At 31.5% G+C, this 18,529-nt stretch overlaps 1 protein-coding gene across 4 annotated transcripts in view; it reads left to right on the forward strand.

Annotated features, from left to right (window-relative positions):
- LRP1B (LDL receptor related protein 1B) overlaps nt 1-18,529 on the forward strand; it is a 1,622,137-nt gene that overhangs the window by 747,706 nt on the left and 855,902 nt on the right. For all 4 annotated transcript variants that reach the window (XM_036236560.1, XM_036236558.1, XM_036236559.1 and 1 more), the window contains exons 4-5: nt 11,658-11,777; nt 15,942-16,070. In XM_036236560.1, coding sequence (XP_036092453.1) covers nt 11,658-11,777; nt 15,942-16,070 — 249 coding nt within the window. The remainder of the gene's footprint in view (nt 1-11,657; nt 11,778-15,941; nt 16,071-18,529) is intronic.

The raw sequence follows: 18,529 nt of genomic DNA on the forward strand, positions 1-18,529 counted from the left end.
TGCTATATAGGCAATTGTATTGTTTGAAAATAGAGTGTGCTTCATTCTTTCTAATTTTTATACCTTAAACTATTTTTCTCACCTTAATGCACTGTCCAGGACCTCCAGTACTATATTGAATATGAGTGGTAAGAGCAGTTATTTTGATCCTATTGACTTGTTTCTCATACTATAGTAAAATAATTCAGTCAGAATGAAAAAATAACCTTCTATTACTCTACCACCAAGAGTATTTTTGTTTTTATCATGAATGGATATTGTTTTTTGTTAAATGCTTTTTAGGCATTCGTTGAAATTATCATACTGGTACTGATATGATGACCTGCATTAATTGAATTTCAAATGCTAAACCAGCCTCATATTACATAGTAAACCTCACATAGTTATGATATATTATTGTTTTATATATTGCTGGATTTGAGTTGTTAGAAATTTTGCATCTGTATTCAAAGGGAATATTGTTCTGTAATTTTTTTTTTCTTGAATACATTTGCTTGATTTGGAATTAGAATAATTCTGGCCTCACAAAATGAATTAGTGTTTCCTTTCCTTTTTTTTTTTTTTTTTTTGAACTGTTAGTGTAGAATTGCTATCATTTCTTCTCTAAATGTTTGGTAGACTCTCCGGTGATGCCATCTAGACCTAGAAATTTCTTTATGGGAAGGTGTTTAATTATAAATTCAATTTCTTTAATATAGGGGAATTCAAATGATTTGTTTCTTCTTGAGTGAACTTTGGCAGTTTGTCTTTTAAGGAACTTATCTATTTTATCTAGCTGAAAATTTCAAGAATGTAGAGAGTTGTTCGTAGTTTTTTCTTATCTTTTCAAAGCTGTAAGGCCTGTAGTGACAGCCTCTATTTCCTTTATGATATTTTTAATTTGTGTCTTTTTGTGGGTTTAGCAAAGTCATAGGATACAAGGTTAATGTGTAGCAATTATTCATATTTCCAATTGCAGGTGATGTACTATTGCAAATTGAAATAAATAATACCACTTATAATAGCACCAAAACTGTAAATACTTAGTTATAAATTAAACATATATGTGCACTATATGCTGGAAACTTATGAAAAACAGCCCCAAATAGCTCAAAATAAGTATACATATAAGCGTATTTGTAGATTAGAAAATTTGATAGTGTTAAGGTATTAATATCCTAAATCTCTGGATTCAACATTACTCCAATTAAAATTCTAGTAGGATCTCATATAAATATATATATATTTATATTTATATATTTATATAAAACATTCTCTCTCAAAACTCAATAATCAGAAAACAAATAACCTAATAAAAAGTAGGCAAAAGATTGAACAGTCACTTCACCAAAGATATTATATGATTGGCAAATGAGTACTTGAAAAGATGTTCAATATCATTAGTCAAGAGGAAATACAAATTAAAACCATTAAGTTACCATTACATACTGATTAAAATGGTTAAATAAAATAAAAAGCTAATAATAACAAGTGCTGGGCAGAAGTCCTAGTAGCTGAAATATTCATATATTGGTAATGGGAATGCAAAGTAAAAAACACTTTGGAAAACAGTTTAATAGTTTCTTATAAAGTAAAACATCTTTTTACCATATAAGTAAGCATTCTCATATTTACCCAAATGAAAAAATAACATATTTACACAAAACTTCTGTGTAAATGTATATAGCAACTTTATTCGCAATAAACCAAAAGTAGAGATAACTCAAATATCCATCACTTGTGAAACAGATAAACAACCTGAGGTACATTCATATAATGGAATACTATTCAGCAACAAAAGAGAGGGAACTACTGATAAAATAACATGGGTAAATCTCAAATACATTATACTAAGTAAAGATCTTATTGACTGGATGATTCCATACATATAACATGCTGAAAAATATAAAACCATTGAGACAGAATACAGATCCGTGATTACTAAAAACTGGCAGTGGAGAAAGGAGCTGACTGTGGAGGAGCACAGGAAAAAGTTTTGGGATAATAGTTCTGTTCTATACTTTGATGATGTGATTACACAGATATATGTGTTTGCCCAAACTCACAGAACTGTACACTTAAAGAATAAATTTTACTGTACATAAACTATACCATAAAAATAATAATGGAGCAAAACAAGATTTTAAAAACATTTCTGTAATGCTGTATCTTTCTATATGAAAATAAACTAAAAATTTGAGGCCAGGACCATAGCTTAGCACTAGACAAAAAAATCTGAGGAAATCCACATTACCAGTCATAAGCAGCAGCCTAATCTCTGCAAGCCAGCTTACCATCACATTCTGCTAGGCCAAAGAAACAAGGGTGAGAAGATGAATGATGTGACACAAATTATCACCATTTAAATATGCCAAGCATATGTCCTGCTAAAAAGAGGGACTGACTGGCATGATAAGTGGCTACATCAGCTTTTCAATCCCCGAGTACAAAAAGTGAATGAAATACTTATTTTTTCCAATGTGCTATAAAAGAAAAGAATAAGCTTTTTCTTATTACTAAGATTATAGTTGTTGATTAAAAAGAATTTTCATATAAGCCAAATTCAAGGAGCAAATCAATTACTAAAACAGAATAAAACATCATCCCATTTTGTAAAATAATGTCTCGCATAACATGTATTTGAAAAGGTACCTATAATCTTTTTTGTATTTCCAAGGAGTTTACAAGAGTTCTAATTTTTTCTCAGGGAGAAACATATAATCTAGAAGCACGAATAAAATAACCACTTGTGTTCTCACTATCTTGCTGAATCCAGTACTTGATCAATGTGAATTTTTTTGATTATAGGTCATAAAAGCTGCCAGCATATTGCTGTTGACCACACCATAGATGAACAGGTGGCTACACATACAAGATTACAAACAGCGGTTCTCTGGTTTATAGATATTTATATAAGCAGGACTAATGAGGGAAGAAACCTACTAACAGTAAAACCTTATAATTATTATAATTATTGGAATCAGATTATCAACTTCTAATCACCATTCTCTACTGTTCTGTTTTTACTCTTAGGCAGGTTAGCAAAATTTATTTGTATCTGTTTTCTAAATCATCAATCTGCATACATTTATAGACATGGATTCTAAATTCCAATGTTGTTAAAAAGCATAACAATCCCTAAAACTGCAGACTACCATAAGTATTTAGTGAAAATTGATTGTTAATTGGTTCATGGTTATGTAGCAAATTAAATATGGATATACTTTGCTTCAGAGAATAATAGTCATATTGTATAGAAATAGGTTAGCCAGTATAGAAAAAAATCTTCATCTCCTGTGGTTAGTGTTCCATATCTGTTGAGGACTTTGCAATAAGCTAAACATTTCATGAGAATTTACCTCAAAAAGTATCTTCTCTGGAAGACATCAACAATTATACAGGCAATTTGAGAGCAAAACAACAGCTAGAAAATAAAAGAGAGAAAGAGAAAACCCTCTGTTGTAAAAACAAACATCGTTCTACGTTTACAATCACATCAAAAACAAAATAGGTAGGAATAAAATAACCAAGGAGATAAAAGACCTGTACTCAGAAAATTATATCACTGAAGAAAGAAATTAAAGAAAATACAAATAAATGGAAGCGTGTACCATGCTCATAGATAGCAAGAAATAATATTGTTAAAATGTTTATACCACCCAAATTAATCTATGGATTCAGTGTACTCACTATCAAATATCAATGGTATTTTTTTATAGAACTAGGACAAACAATCTGGAAACTTTTATGGAATCATAAAAGATCCCAAATTGAAACAGCAATCTTGGGAAAGAAAAAAGTTGAATGTATCACACTACCTGATATCAAACTATACTACAAGTCTATAGTAATCAAAACAGCATTGTACTGGCACAAAAACAGACACATAGCTTGATGGAACAGAATAGAAATCCCAGAAATAAATCCACATCTATGTAGTAATTTAATCTATGACAAGTGGGCAAGAATATACAATGGGATAAAGACAGTCTGTTCAAAAAACGGTGTTGGTAAAACTGGACAGATACATGCAAAAAAAAAAAATGAAAGTGAAACACCTTCTTACACCATATAAAAGAATAAACGCGAAGCAATTAAAGACTTAAAAGTAAGACCCAGAACTATAAAACATCTAGAAGAAAACATAAGCAGTTAACTCTCTGACATTGTTCTTAGTAATATTTTTTTCTGGTATATCTTCTTGGGCAAGGGAAACAAAAGAAAAAATGAAAAAATTGGACTGCATTAAACTAAAAAGTTTTGCACAGCAAAGAAAACCAGCAGCAAAACAAAAGGACTACCCACTGAATGGGAGAAAATATTTGCCTGTGATATATCTGATAAGGGGATAATATTTAAAATTTATGAAGGACTCATATAACTCAACACCAAAACCAACCAACCAAACAAACAAACAATGTAATTAAAAAATCAGCAGAGGACCTGAAAGGGAATTTTTCCAAAGAGAACATACAGATGACCAATAGAGATATGAAAAGATGATCAACATTACCAATCATCAGAGAAATGCAAATATAAGCCACAATAAGATATCACCTCACACCTGTCAGAATGGTCATCATCAATAAATCAAAAAACAAGAGTTGGCAAGAATATGGAGAAAAGAAAACCCTTGTGTACTGTTGGTGGGAAAACAAATTGTTAGAGCCACTATGGAAAACAGTTTGAATTTTCCTCAAAAAAATTAAAATAGAACTACCTTTTGACCCAGCTATTCCACTTCTGGGTGTTTACCTGAGGAAAACAAAAACTCTAATTCAAAAAGACACATGCACCCATATGTTCACTGCAGCGCTATTTGCAATAGTCATAATATGGAAGCAACCTAAGCGTCCATCAACAGACAAGTGGATAAAGAAGATGTGATACATACATATAATAGAACATTACTCAGCCACGAAAAAAAAAAAAAAAAGGAAAAAAGAAATCTTACTATTTGCAATGATGCGGATGGACCCAGAGGATATTATGCTAAATGAAATAAGTCAAAAAAGACAAATACCATATGATTTTACTTCAATGTGGAATTTAAAGAACAAAATAAATAAACAAACAAAATGAATACAGACTTATACAGAGAACAAACTGATGATTGCCATATGGGAAGGTGGTTGGGGGACTGAGTGAGATGGTAAAGGGATGAAGAAGTGCATAATAGTCACTAGCATAGAGAAGATAGACAATAATATTGTAATAAGTATGCATAGTACCAAATGGGTACTAGACTAATCAGGGGCTCACTTCATAAATTATATAAACGTCTAATTACTATGCTATACATCTGAAACTAATATAGAATAATATTGAATGTCAACTCTAATTGAAAATAAAAAATTTAAAACATTGAAAAATAGACTAATTTTCTATATCATGGTTTTTTATTCCTAAGGTTATATTTGATATAACCTTGAGTAAATTGAACCTAAATATAATACAAGAAATAGCTACAAATTGCCTGAAGAGTATGCAAATTATGAGAAAATTTACAATATTCTGTTGTACTAAATAGATGATGAAGCTTAAATGGTACAATAATAATAAAAATAATAACTATAATACAAAGAGTTACCATATGGTAAGCAATATTTTAAGAACTTTACATGACTTATGTCATTTAAACCTTATTATAACCCCATTGTCCCAATTTTAGAGATGAAAAAAAAAAACAGGTTCAAAGAGCTTAAGTCATTTACCCATTACATGGTATTATGTAACAAACAGCCCTCGTACATCAAGGGTTTAGTGCATCAAAAATTCACATTTTCACTCACATCACAGTCCAGTTAGATCCAGTGGATATTCCCCATGTGCTGTTTCAGGCTTCTCCATCTTTGGGCCTCTACCATCCCCAGGTCCTGTGATCTTCTATTGAATTCCTTGCAACCAGAGGGCTGACAGATGAAAGTGGAATATTGTCAGCATGTTTTAGGGGCCATTTCAGGAAGTGGCACACACTAATTTTGCCTATATTATATTGTCTAGAAACCAGATACATGGCTCCAACCTAATAACAAGTCAACTGGAAAATGGCATTATTTTATTTGCTCAGAACGAAGAAACAAGTTTAGTGAACATTAACTAGTTTTGCTATACGCCCACAGCTTAAAATTAGTAAAACCTGGGTTAGAGCTTAGGTACTCTGGCTTCAGAGTCCAGGCCTTATGCATGATACTGTATCAACTCTCAGAGAAAAGGAAAAAAAATAAGTAAGAAGGCAATATGAGATTTTGTATGAATTAGTTTTCTATCCTTCTAGAACTTTTCTTACAATTTACTAGTAACACAAATTGAGAAATCTATTTCTAAGTTAAAGGGTGGCTTAGAATCTTAGATGCCTCAGAGCTACTCACTACTTATAAACTGTTATTTTGTATTTGATAGAGAGGATATACTCACATTTTTATAATTTTCTGCTATACAACTTTGAAAAGGATATACAAATTCCTTAAAAATAATAGAATGGAGTAAATCTTCATCAATTTAATGAGATTTGATTCCTAAAATAATATCTCCTCTCCTTTAATTAAGAAGCCACTTTTCTTTTATAATAACGCTGAGGAATGCAGATTAGATATAATATTTATATAACTGTATTCTGACTTGCGTATTTTGTACCTTATATACTTGTGGTCTTTCTGTTTCAGTCTAAGATCCGAACCAATGATAATGATGCATGAACCAGTGACCATGATTCATAAAAAGCACTCTATGAATATTGATGACTCAAGTACAAAATTTCTGTTCTACTCAAATAAGCTTTCTAACAAAATTAATCTGGTGCATTTTTTAATTACATACATAATCATTATATTGTTGCACATAATTAAACATAAATGTTAAGCAGTTCAAGTAGACAACATTACAATAATTAGTGTTGCTTTCACAGAGTGAAGACAAATTTTAAATTTTAGTTTTTCATGTTGTTAGTTCTTTATGTTCCTTTATAATCTGCTGGAAGAATAAATATTTACCATTTCACCTGGTATCATATACTGTTTAATTATCTCCCTATTATCTTTCTGCACATATATGATTTATACAGATAAATTCAATAAACTAAAAGCTAAGTTGCCCTTGTCTCTTTTGCTATTTTTTGACCACCTGCCCCTCACGTAATAATCAAAACCATGAAGTCTGGCCTTCGATACTCATTTTCCCCCATTTTCTCCTATTTCTTCTCAGTTCTCCCCATCATAGCTCTCATGTTGATATCATTTTTCAGCATGCATTGGATTTGATTGGAGAGAGCAGAAAGATAGAACCAAAAGTCCGTAGATTTTCTATTTTGCATTGAGATGGGGGGGAAAAAAAGTTGGGCTATAGGGATTAAGTGGGAAAAAATAATACATTTAAAATACATTAAAGCATTGAGTTAATATGCCTGCCTTAAGGTACAGACTAAATAAATTAGGTAATACTCCTAACTTCCTTCTCTTCATTCTATAATATATTTCCTATTTCCTCTTTCTGTCTCAAACTCTTACTACATTTATCTTTATCCTTTCTGCTCCACTGAAACCCTTTTTTAAAAGACTTAATTTCTCCTATGAGGAAACCCAGTGCATTTGGGGGGCTTTATCCAAGTATATTTCTCTAAGATTTTAACATTTATTGCTCTGCTTACTTGGATGAACTATTCTTTTTTTAGGTTTTGTGAAGCTTTCCAGGTTCTTCATCTATATATTTGATTAGATCTCAGTTTTCTTTGTTGATACCTCTTCTGCTTGTCTTTCACATAAAAAAAGGTCTCTGGATTTTAGTTGTATTAGAAATATTTTTTATAAAGAATGATTTCTTCTTCATTGAGCTTTAATTACCGACTTTTCATTTATGACTTCCAAATCTACATGTCCAGTCCGGACTTCTATTCTAAGATAGACTCAAATTTCTTAACTTTCTCCTGTCCGTTATCTTGTCAACATTTTCAACTAAACACTCAAAGGCAAATTTACTATTGACCCCAAACTTCCAGTCCTCCTGTTTCTCTTAATTCATTTGGGTACTATTCATTCAGTGTCATTATGCTTTCATCAAATTCTTGGCCATTTGTTCGTCTAGATATTCATAGTCTTATTTATGCCTTTGCTATTTTTAGTCTTTTAATGACATTTCTTCCTTCACTATTTTCACTCATCTTTCTCTCAGCTATTAGGTACTTTCAAACAATATGTCAGAGAAAATAATTTCTGTCTTCAATAAAAGGCAATGAATCCCATTATCACGACACAATATTCTACTTAATCTAGGGATAAATTCATTTTGACCTGGTCCCAAACAACAATTTCAGCCCCATTTTTTACCATATCACAGCATTATTTGTCATTGTACTTTTTGTATATTTTCATGTGTTTTTATTTATTTTCTTATATTGTCCACTTTATCTGTGATGCACTTACATAAATTTAATCTACTGAACACTTCTTAACTTATAAATTTCAACTTAAGTTAAATTTCTTTTACAACTATTTTCTGGACACTTACCTCTATTTCTAGTCTCTGGATGAATCCTTCTTCCAGTTCATACCATTTGTATTTTTCTTTAGCATATATGCTTTTCATCTATGAATTGTAGCTTTTGGTTAACATTATTGTTCTTTCCACTTAACCCCACCCACTTCCACACTCATATTGTAATCACTTAATTTGTCTAAAGCAATTTCACATGTGTAGAACCCTGGCAGAATACTTAGCATTACTAGGTCCTCAATCAATGTTGAACTAAAGTAGCCTATATGTGCAAGACAATTTTGGATTGATTCCACCATAATGAAACAAGATTTGACAACTCAATTACCTAACTTGAAGTTGTAAATGAAATATCTTTAGAATCTAGGTTAATTTAATGAAGTAGAAATGACACCTGTGAGTGTCAATTCTCATTCCAGAGTTAAGTTATTTTATCGACTTATTGATTTGGTCATCCTATAAAAATTATGAAACATTTCCTATATATAGTGCATTACTAAGCCTAGAATGACAAACAAACAAAGTATACACCATGGTTCCAACCATCACTAGATTGTACAATGGGAATTAGAAGCATTATTTAAGAATATAGGCTTTGTAGTCAGAATGACCTTGTTTTGAATGCTGTGTCATATATTTGCTGTATTTCTTGGCTTCGTTATCAACCATCAGTTTTCTCATCTATAAAGTGTAAATTACAATAATACATGTTTGACTGTTGTGAGGTTTCAAAAATTGCATATTTAAAGAACTTGACGTATGTTAGATTTTTAATTTGTAGCTTTAGATTCTGGTGGGAGGAAATCAATATGTAAACTATCATAATTCAAAATGAAAATGCCATAATTTCCAAAGAACCAGAGCCATTTGTTTATTTTTATTGATAATGTATTTTTTACAGACTAAATTACTACTTTTTGTACATTATATAAATATTGACATTTATACTAGCATATAATTAGCATTGACCCTAAATTCAAACCTACTAATCATGTATAGCTGATTCGTATATTGGTTGAATTTATAAAAGGAAACAGAAATTGTTCTAGGTTTTTCAAGAAGAAAGAATTTTAATATAAAGTATTGATAATAACCTGAGCAGTGAAAATTAGACATTGAAGAGGACACAACTAGATCCAAGTTATGGTACAGCAGTTGTGTTCCAGTCAGAGAGGTAGCCATGACATGTAATGAATTTCCTAGTAACATATTGATAGAGAATAGAGAAAAGACCATATTTTTCTGTTCTGGGGCACTCCAGCCTTAGGAGGTTGACAAGAAGAAGAGGAACCCTGAAAAACAGGCTGTGAAATAGGAGGAAAACCAAGGCTGTGGAGCACTGGAAGCAAAGTGATGAATCTGTATCAGGAAGAAGTGTTTGTTACCTATGTCTATTGCCACTGCTCAGTCAAGTTAAGATGAGGACTGAGAAAGGGCCATTGTACTTATCAGCATCAAGGCCATTAGAGATATTTACATGAGCAATTTCTGTGGAACCATGTATGTGAAAGAGAGACAGTGGGTGTGGATGAACTTTTTTGTTTTGTCATAAGGAAGAATTGGACAATGGTGACTAGTAGGAGAAGAGAGGGCAAGGTTCTTTGTGTTTAAGTTGGGGAAAAATAAGAGCATATTTGATGCTGAGAATGTACTAGTAAAGAAGTCAGAGAACTTCTGGAAAGGCCTATAGTAAATATTTTAAGCTTTGTGGGCCATAGGTCCTTGAGGCAACTACTCAGCTATGTTTTTGTAGTGTAAAAGCAGCCATAGGTAAACAAAGGAGCATAATTGTGTTGTAGTAAAAGGTAATTCACAAAAAAGGAAAAGAGTTTTAGTTTGTTCATATATCTATATATAATTTTTATTTTATTTATTTATTTTTAAGAAAATGATTATGATAGAATGTAGAGAATAGCTGAAGTAATATCCTTGACTAGGTGAGAGGGGATGGGATTTTGGCACAGGAGTTGTAGTTGGGGCTTTGGTTATGAGTTCAACCAAGTTTAAAAGGAAAGAAGGTCAAGGATATGCAGAGATGAGTAAATACAAAGCATAAATCTGTGGAAAATCTCTTTCAATTGCTTCTGTTTTCTCAGAGAAGTAGGAGGCAAGATTATTGTATGTATGATTATTAGGAAAGAAATTTGGAGTTTTAAGAAGAGAACATGTACAAAATATATAAAAGAGTTAATAAGTAACTGGGCTAAGAAAATTCTATATATAATTAAATTTTTAGTGAAATACCAAATTTTCAGTTTGGTATATTTTAGCTGTTCTTTTCCACACTGGACTTCTCATAAATTTTATTATAATTTATAATTTTTCTGCACCACCAGCCAAACATGTGACAAATATCAACATTTTAAAATCATTTTACTTTAATTTTCAAAACCTTTAGTGTTCTACCCAGAGTGTGTTTGGGGGTGGGGGGGGGGCGGGGAGAGGGTGTAACAATCCATTAATAGCCCTGTTTTCAGACAGCAAAATCAGTCACACATTCTTTCCATAAATTTTTTTTAGTTTAGCAAATCTTATTCCTGTTAGACATTATTTGTGCAATGAATATGCTCCTGTCACTTCATCTCTGTTTCATGCATTTATCACACTGAATCCTAATTTGCTCTGAAGGCTTACTTCAATGATGTATTTGCTCTCAAAGAGTGTAGATATAATGAAATATATTATGTCCACTATTTGTCTAATATTTTGCCATCGATAAAAGATAAATTATTGAAATGGAATATATTCACATTGATTGTTATGAAGGTTACACATGGATTGGTAAATCAAAACAAGCTCTAAAAAGATAGAAAATCAATTGATATGTCAAATAGAAAGGCTTATATGGTGAAATCAACCACTGAGTTGACATTTTTCTTCTTGAAATAATTTAATTTACCAGAATTCGAAAAGATTTGTGACCTTGAATATAGGGAATAAGTTAAAAAGTGAAAGACTGAAGAGATCGACCTGATATTTTATTAACAATACTTCAAACAAATGCAAACAGATGTATTTTAGAGAGAATAGATGCTGTTTGTTCTCTTGGCCAATCAGAGAAGCTTTGGAGAACACCAATCAAAACTGTATTATTAGCGGTATACGCTGAGTAAATATTAACTATTTAAATTTAAATGTCAAATATGTGTGTATAGTTACATAAAGATAATATTTTTGTTTTTTCTTTATAGAACTATTACCCAATTGCCAGCAGTTGAATTGTCAGTATAAATGTGCAATAGTGAGAAATAGTACGAGATGTTACTGCGAGGATGGATTTGAAGTAAAAGAAGATGGAAGAAGCTGTAACGGTGAGTGTGATATGTTATTCTATTGAATTTTTTCTCTTACAGAGGCTTATTGAACAGAAATTTAACAAATTATCTTTGAGTACCTACCCTGTTATACACACAGTGTTTGTATTAACGTTTTTCCCCCTCGGTTTTAAAAGTTGTCACTCTCCCCAAAACCACAAACATAAAAGTTACAGGTATGCATTTATACCAATGAGTTTTCAATTTATGTTACAAGAACATCAAACATAGGATATGTCAACAGTGGGAAAAGCTTTGGTTAACCATTAAAACATTGGTTAATTATTTTAACTTCCTAAATGGTTTATGGCTATTATATAGCTGTAGTGTAGTATATCTTTGTTATTAACTAAGTTAGGTTAATAATAATCATGTAATTTTTAAAATAATGTTTGCATTGGTAAATGACAATTGGCATTTTATCAATAACGATAACAATAAACATACAATATTTATATTTGTTAATGTCTAAGTTCTTGTTTTTGTGAATACTCTAGAGCAAATTTATACTTTTTGAAATGACTACACTCTGCCATACTGAACAATTCTGTTACTTCTCCATATATATATAACACATCCACAATAGAAACTATGGCTTATTTTATTTTATATAATATTTATATTCTATGTATAGAAAAAATAAAATATGAAATCTACATATAAAATTGAGGATTATCTACATTTCTAGAGATACTAAAAAACAGAATATTTTCCAAAGAAATTGGCACCTTGATGTTTATTTACACTTTTGCTTTAATATTATCACTTTTACCCTTAAATTAAAAGAACCCTCAGAGAGATTATTTTTCAAAATACTAATGACGAAAGTGAGAAAAGTGAAACCTGAGGAATTAAGTGACTTACTTAAGTCCATACACCTTCTTAGTGATAAGATTGAACTAAAACTGAGGTCCTCAGGGCCCATTAATTCTTAAACTGAAAAGGCTCACTGCTTTTTAGTGAACATTTGGGTCTTGAATTTTTAGTTTGTTTGTTGTTTGTTTTCAGAATTATATAAATGTTAATAAAACATTTATTATTAAATGTCTATCAGACCCACCCATTATCTAATTGTATAATCAGACTATAGAGAGACAAGACTGATATATTTATTTGATTCACATCATTTTTAAGCCAACACTTAAAAATCAGGAGATTGCACACATAAGCTCAGATTTTGAAAAAAAAATCAGAAGTTTTGGCAACACTAGACCCTTTATAATAACAATAGTAAGCCAAATATGAATAGTACCTCTAGACATGCCTACAATTTTTAGTTTAAAACAGCACTTGTCATTTACACAAGGTCAACTAATATATATATATATATATATATATATATATATATATATATATATATATATATATATATATATATACTTTATCCTTCTTACGCTTTTGCTACACCTGACTCCTAAAAGAGTAGAAGTTTTCATTTCCTTTTGCATGTATCTCTTTCTCTTGACTCTCTTAATTAAATCCATAAAAAATAACCATAACCAATTTCCTTCGTTGAACATAATAAGTAAGGGGTTACATAGCAATCATTATGGAAGGTCCTCAGTGGAATAGGAGCTCCTTTTTTCTTCTTCTGCTTCTGGAATGGCCAAGTCTAATCATTATTTACACTTTCCTGAAGCCATATTTCCAAGACATTTTCTATCCTTAAAAGGAGAAAGAAGGCAGTATTACAAGTAATGACATGTGTATTCCTTTTCGGCCAATTTTGCGGAATCATATCAATGTCACAGCAATGCATTCTGGCTAAGGAGAAAGAACAGAAGAAATCGTTAATCATATTACTCTCCTGCATAGCATAATCATATTAGAAAAAAATAATAAAGCTGAAACATCTGTGAAAAAAGTTAAGAATCATTTCTGCCACTATGAACTGGACTTCGCCAAATATAAGATTTAATTTATTTTATTATTATTATAGAGGTAGCTTTAAATACTATTGTTTCTATCTCCAAAGTTACTTACTTCAAACAAGCCACTAATGAATGCAAGCTATAATATAAAGCTAAAGAAATCTAAGAAAAGTGCAAACTAATGTGATAAAAATGCACAGTTTTCGAAATAAAATAGCCCATTAACTTCTCAGTAATCATTTTACTTTTCCTTGGTAAATGCCTTCCTTAGCTCGAGAGGTCAGATAGTGGGGCTTAGCATTCCTGTTTGGTCTTTCAGGTGACCATCCTCCATCCTGACATCTCATAGTCCCACCTGGAGTCACCTCATTAGCATAAACTCAGATGTATTCCAAAGGACTTCTTTAAAAAATAATAAAGGACATTCCTATTTCTCAAAAAACTACAAGAGTTTTAGGGACTTTGTGTCAGAAATGGAAGCTCCAAAGGCAAAACTCCATTAATAGGCCAAAGTTCGTATACTCTATTCCATTTAGGGACTAAATGAAACAAAACACTTTCCAGTTAAGGAGATTCGCCTACCATTTACAAATGTGTTGCTTTTTCATTACAGTGAGATCACTACAAGAATGTCCTAACTGCCAAAACCAAGTGACAATTTCAATATCTGTTTTACTGGATTTCTTCATTGAATGTAACACTTTTGAACACCCTCATATTCTTGAAATGCTCACCTTTTTTTAACTCCTTAGATTTCTCATGAAATCTCCTGCAAAGGAAGTTCATGGACTCCACTTTCTTACCTGCCTTTTTCATATTGGTGTCCTGGAGTAGTTTTTCTCACTTCCCCTTTCTCTCTCTGTGGGATCTAACCCCCTGCTATTTTGTTTTTAATCTATTATCCATATGCTATTGACTCCCAAATACTTGTCAGTCATTTACTCAAGATTTCCCTACAGATTCCTCAAATTTAACACACTCAAACCAAATTCCTGATTTCCACCCATGATATTGCCACTCAAATGTATACTTTATATAAAATTGTACCACCATTCATTTCCGTCATAACCGATCTTAAACATTTGGGTCCATTCCCTTTCTTCCATTTCCCTTGCCACTGACTTAGTTCAAAATATAATGACTTCAAAATATAATTTTTGAGTGAAATTAGCACATAACTAATTTTCCAGGATCTTTTCTTTTATCTGACTCTAAAACTACTGTCCTGGTGTCATCTCTTACCACTTCCCTTATACACTCTTACTCCACTTGACTCCTTACACTTCTTTGAAATCCTCAGGATGTTATCACAGTGTCTTTTTACATGCTGTTTTGTTAAACTGGAATGCCCCTTATCTTATTTCTTTTTATTCAGTTTGAGGAAATCCAAATTATCCTTGAAACTCAGCTCAATATGCAGCCTTCACTTAACATTCTCCCTCTAACTCCAAACAGTTTAACTTCTTCATATTTCTCTCATAACTAGAGTGTTCCTATATCATAAGGACTTTCATGGAGTCAAAATTATATTTCATTAGGCTTGTTTCACTGAAGGGTATGAATTATGGTTTATCCATTTTGTTTTCTTTGAGGATTGGTATTGTGTGCTTAGTACACAGAGCAAACGGAATATACATATTAGTCTAAATTGTTAGCCAACAGGATTTTTTTGTTTGTTTTCCAGGTTGGTTAAGAATCATTAAGTACCTGCTGTTTATAGAGATTTAAACAAGTTGCTGCAGGAAGAAAGCATAGAGAGTAGAAGTGGAGAAGGAATATAAGGAGGATCATAGATATTAAAACAAAGTTTAATTAAGATGAAATTTCTCTTTTCAATAAATGCTTAGTAGTTTCTTTTTGATTTAGTGAGGTGGTTTGTATAGCTTGGCTCAGACCTCTTATTTAATGTGTTCATTGCAAACCATGTTAGTAAACTAATGCTTTGTTAAGATAGTGAAAAAATCAGTATCATAAACATTAGAAATATTTAACAAATATCTATTTGAGTGTGTTTTATACCTTTGTAAAAATATCTGACTAGCTCTAGCCTGTTCATTAAAAATACTAATAAAGCCTCTTTTAAAATAAAAGATCCAATATTGTTTATCTTATATCTCTATAACTATTAAAGCAATAATAGTTAGCTGATTTTAAATTTTTATTTATTTATCATGATTTTAATGTGGTTTTCAACAGTCTATTTCCAAAGTTTGAAATAATGTTTTCTTCAAGGAGAAAAAAAATGCCCAACAATAAATTTGCTTTAAAATGATGCCAATTTTTCTTTTAGACCAAGACGAATGTGCTATTTATGGTACATGCAGCCAGACCTGCAGAAATACGTATGGATCCTATGTTTGCAGTTGTGTGGAGGGCTATATAATGCAGCCAGACAACAGATCTTGCAAAGTCAAAAATGGTAAGTTATTATCTTTTTTGTCCTTCCAGAAAGGTAAGTTATAGTTTTTTCTTTCCGTATTTCCTTTTTGCAGTTCCTTTTTAGTAGAAATGTAGTAGACCAATATTGACATTAAAGAAAAAGATTTTTGTTTTATTTCACTCCTTTGATCCATACTTAGAAATCCAGAGAAGTGTTCAGTTGCTACTGATCATTACATAAATCCTTCTCTTACAGGAAGTTTCTAATTAACAAAAATCAGTTCAAAAGAAATTGATTAATTGATTTGAATGATCCATCTCTCTCCTGGATTGTCCAATAGATTCTTAACTGTTTTTTGTGTTTCTGTTTCACTGCCAAAATTCATACTCCACATAATAGTTAAAGTGATCTGCTAAAATACGAACCAGATTATGCCATTCTCTTGCTTAAAATCTCCCAATAACTTTTACTCACTTTGAGAATAAAATTTAAATTTCTACAGGACCTATTAGGGACTAGGTTCTGGTACCATTTACCTTCCCAATCTTATCTCCCACAGCACTCCTTTCATCACATTTCAGTCATACTGGTTTCCTGGTCCTTCTTCACCCACAATGCTCTTGACTTGAAGTCTTTCCACTTGCTGTTTTATCTGCCTGCAATACTTTTCTGTATGATATTTACATTATCATTCAAGTCTTGGCTAAAATGTCAGCATTCAGAATGACATTCTCTGACCAATCTCTTTAATGGAGTATACCCTTTCTGTCACTATCTTATTCCCTGATTTTATTTAATTATGCACACCTCTCTATCACTATATGACTTTTCAATTTTATTTTTTCTATAGCATTATCATTTAAAATTTATTAATTTATTTGTTTTACATCTGACTTCCTCAGAATAATAATAAGCATTAGAGTACCCAACTTGTCAGTTTTGTTTGCTGTTATTTACTCAGTTCTGATCATTACCTGGAACATATAGGGACTCAGTGAATATTTGTTGAAGAAAGGAAGGACAAAGGAAGGGAAGGAAGGAAGAAGGCTCAAAATGAGGGAGGGAAGGAGAGGAAGAGGGGAAAGAAAGGAAAAGAAGAAATTATTGTTTCTTTCTAGTTAAAATTGCTAAAATGAGTGTTCCACTCTTAAGTATTTGAATTTCATGTTTCAAAACTGCCTGCCTTTTACCTCTTATCTGAAAATGAATTCTATGTTTTCTACACAGTGTTTAGCCTACTGTAAATACTCAGCGAGTGTTTTGATTTGCTAATGAAATAGCCTTGAGATACACTAGTAACAATAGGATAATACTCATTTTTTGTGGGTTGAATTAGGTTGGGAATAATATAGGAAGATATTACACACGATATTCCATCTGACTTTTCCTAACTTCTCCAAATCTGGTTCCATTTCATGCATTTTCAAACTACAGTGTTTTGATAAAAATAATGAATGTCCTCCTACCCCCTTTTATTAGCAATTGAAAAATTAGACATGAGATGAGATTCTCTTTTGAAGCCAAATTGAGCCACGCATTGGGTTTGTGCAGCAAGCTGCTGCTTCTGTCTCCTTTTATAACATAACCTCATGTTATAATTTCAAGGATTTCCCTGAGATAGTGTGTTTAATTATTTACAAAACATATTTGTATACAAAATTGCAAAGACAGAAACTCTTTTATTTCTTGGTTTACTTGTTCGAATTATTGACTTGGTTTATGAAGCCCTATTTATTTTTCTGGAGTAATCCCTGAGAACAATTAAGCAAGGTTATGTGTTCTTTTTCCCACCACTGAGAGTTCCAATTTTAAATATTGATGTACTAAGGAGGTAGACGGCTTGTTCTTTGCTGTTTCTATTGATCCATACAATATTGCTGTGGATACACAAGGAGAGTGTAATGTAATAAAACCTATACAAAGAGGCACTTTCTCTCTTTCTACAAGGAAATGGTTTCTGACAATAACAGAATGTAACCAGAGAAGGATGGTACATAATAATGTAATGCTGCACCAAAGAGATTTGCTGACTATAACTGATAATGGAATATACAAATGCCTTCACTTCTAGGTGTTTGGCTTGATGATAATATTAGCTTACAGAGTTTGAAAAATACAGTTTCCATGGGAACGTCTGTGGTTTATAGTTTTATGAAAATAAGTTGCTAGTAATAAAGTAAATGGGCACAAATCATAACAAACTGGTTCTAAAGGTCAAATGGATATTTAAACCAGTATATTTGTTCAATTCAAAATGAAAATTATCGGTTTTGCTTTAGTTTTCACATATTTATAAAAAGTGAACCAAAGGATTTTATTTTGGGCTTTATATATGTATAAAATTCTATTTAATACACCAGCTTTAAGATGTTCATGGCAATTTAGTCACACTCTAGTGTCGCTACGACTGATAGGTACTAGGAAAAAGTTATAAATTAAACCACATTTGTCTTAAGGCTTTGCCATTCTTCCTTTTTGCTACCTGGCTACTTAGAATG

The sequence above is a fragment of the Rousettus aegyptiacus genome, unplaced genomic scaffold (genome assembly GCF_014176215.1).
Source record: "Rousettus aegyptiacus isolate mRouAeg1 unplaced genomic scaffold, mRouAeg1.p scaffold_m13_p_2, whole genome shotgun sequence".
Lineage (NCBI taxonomy): Eukaryota > Metazoa > Chordata > Mammalia > Chiroptera > Pteropodidae > Rousettus > Rousettus aegyptiacus.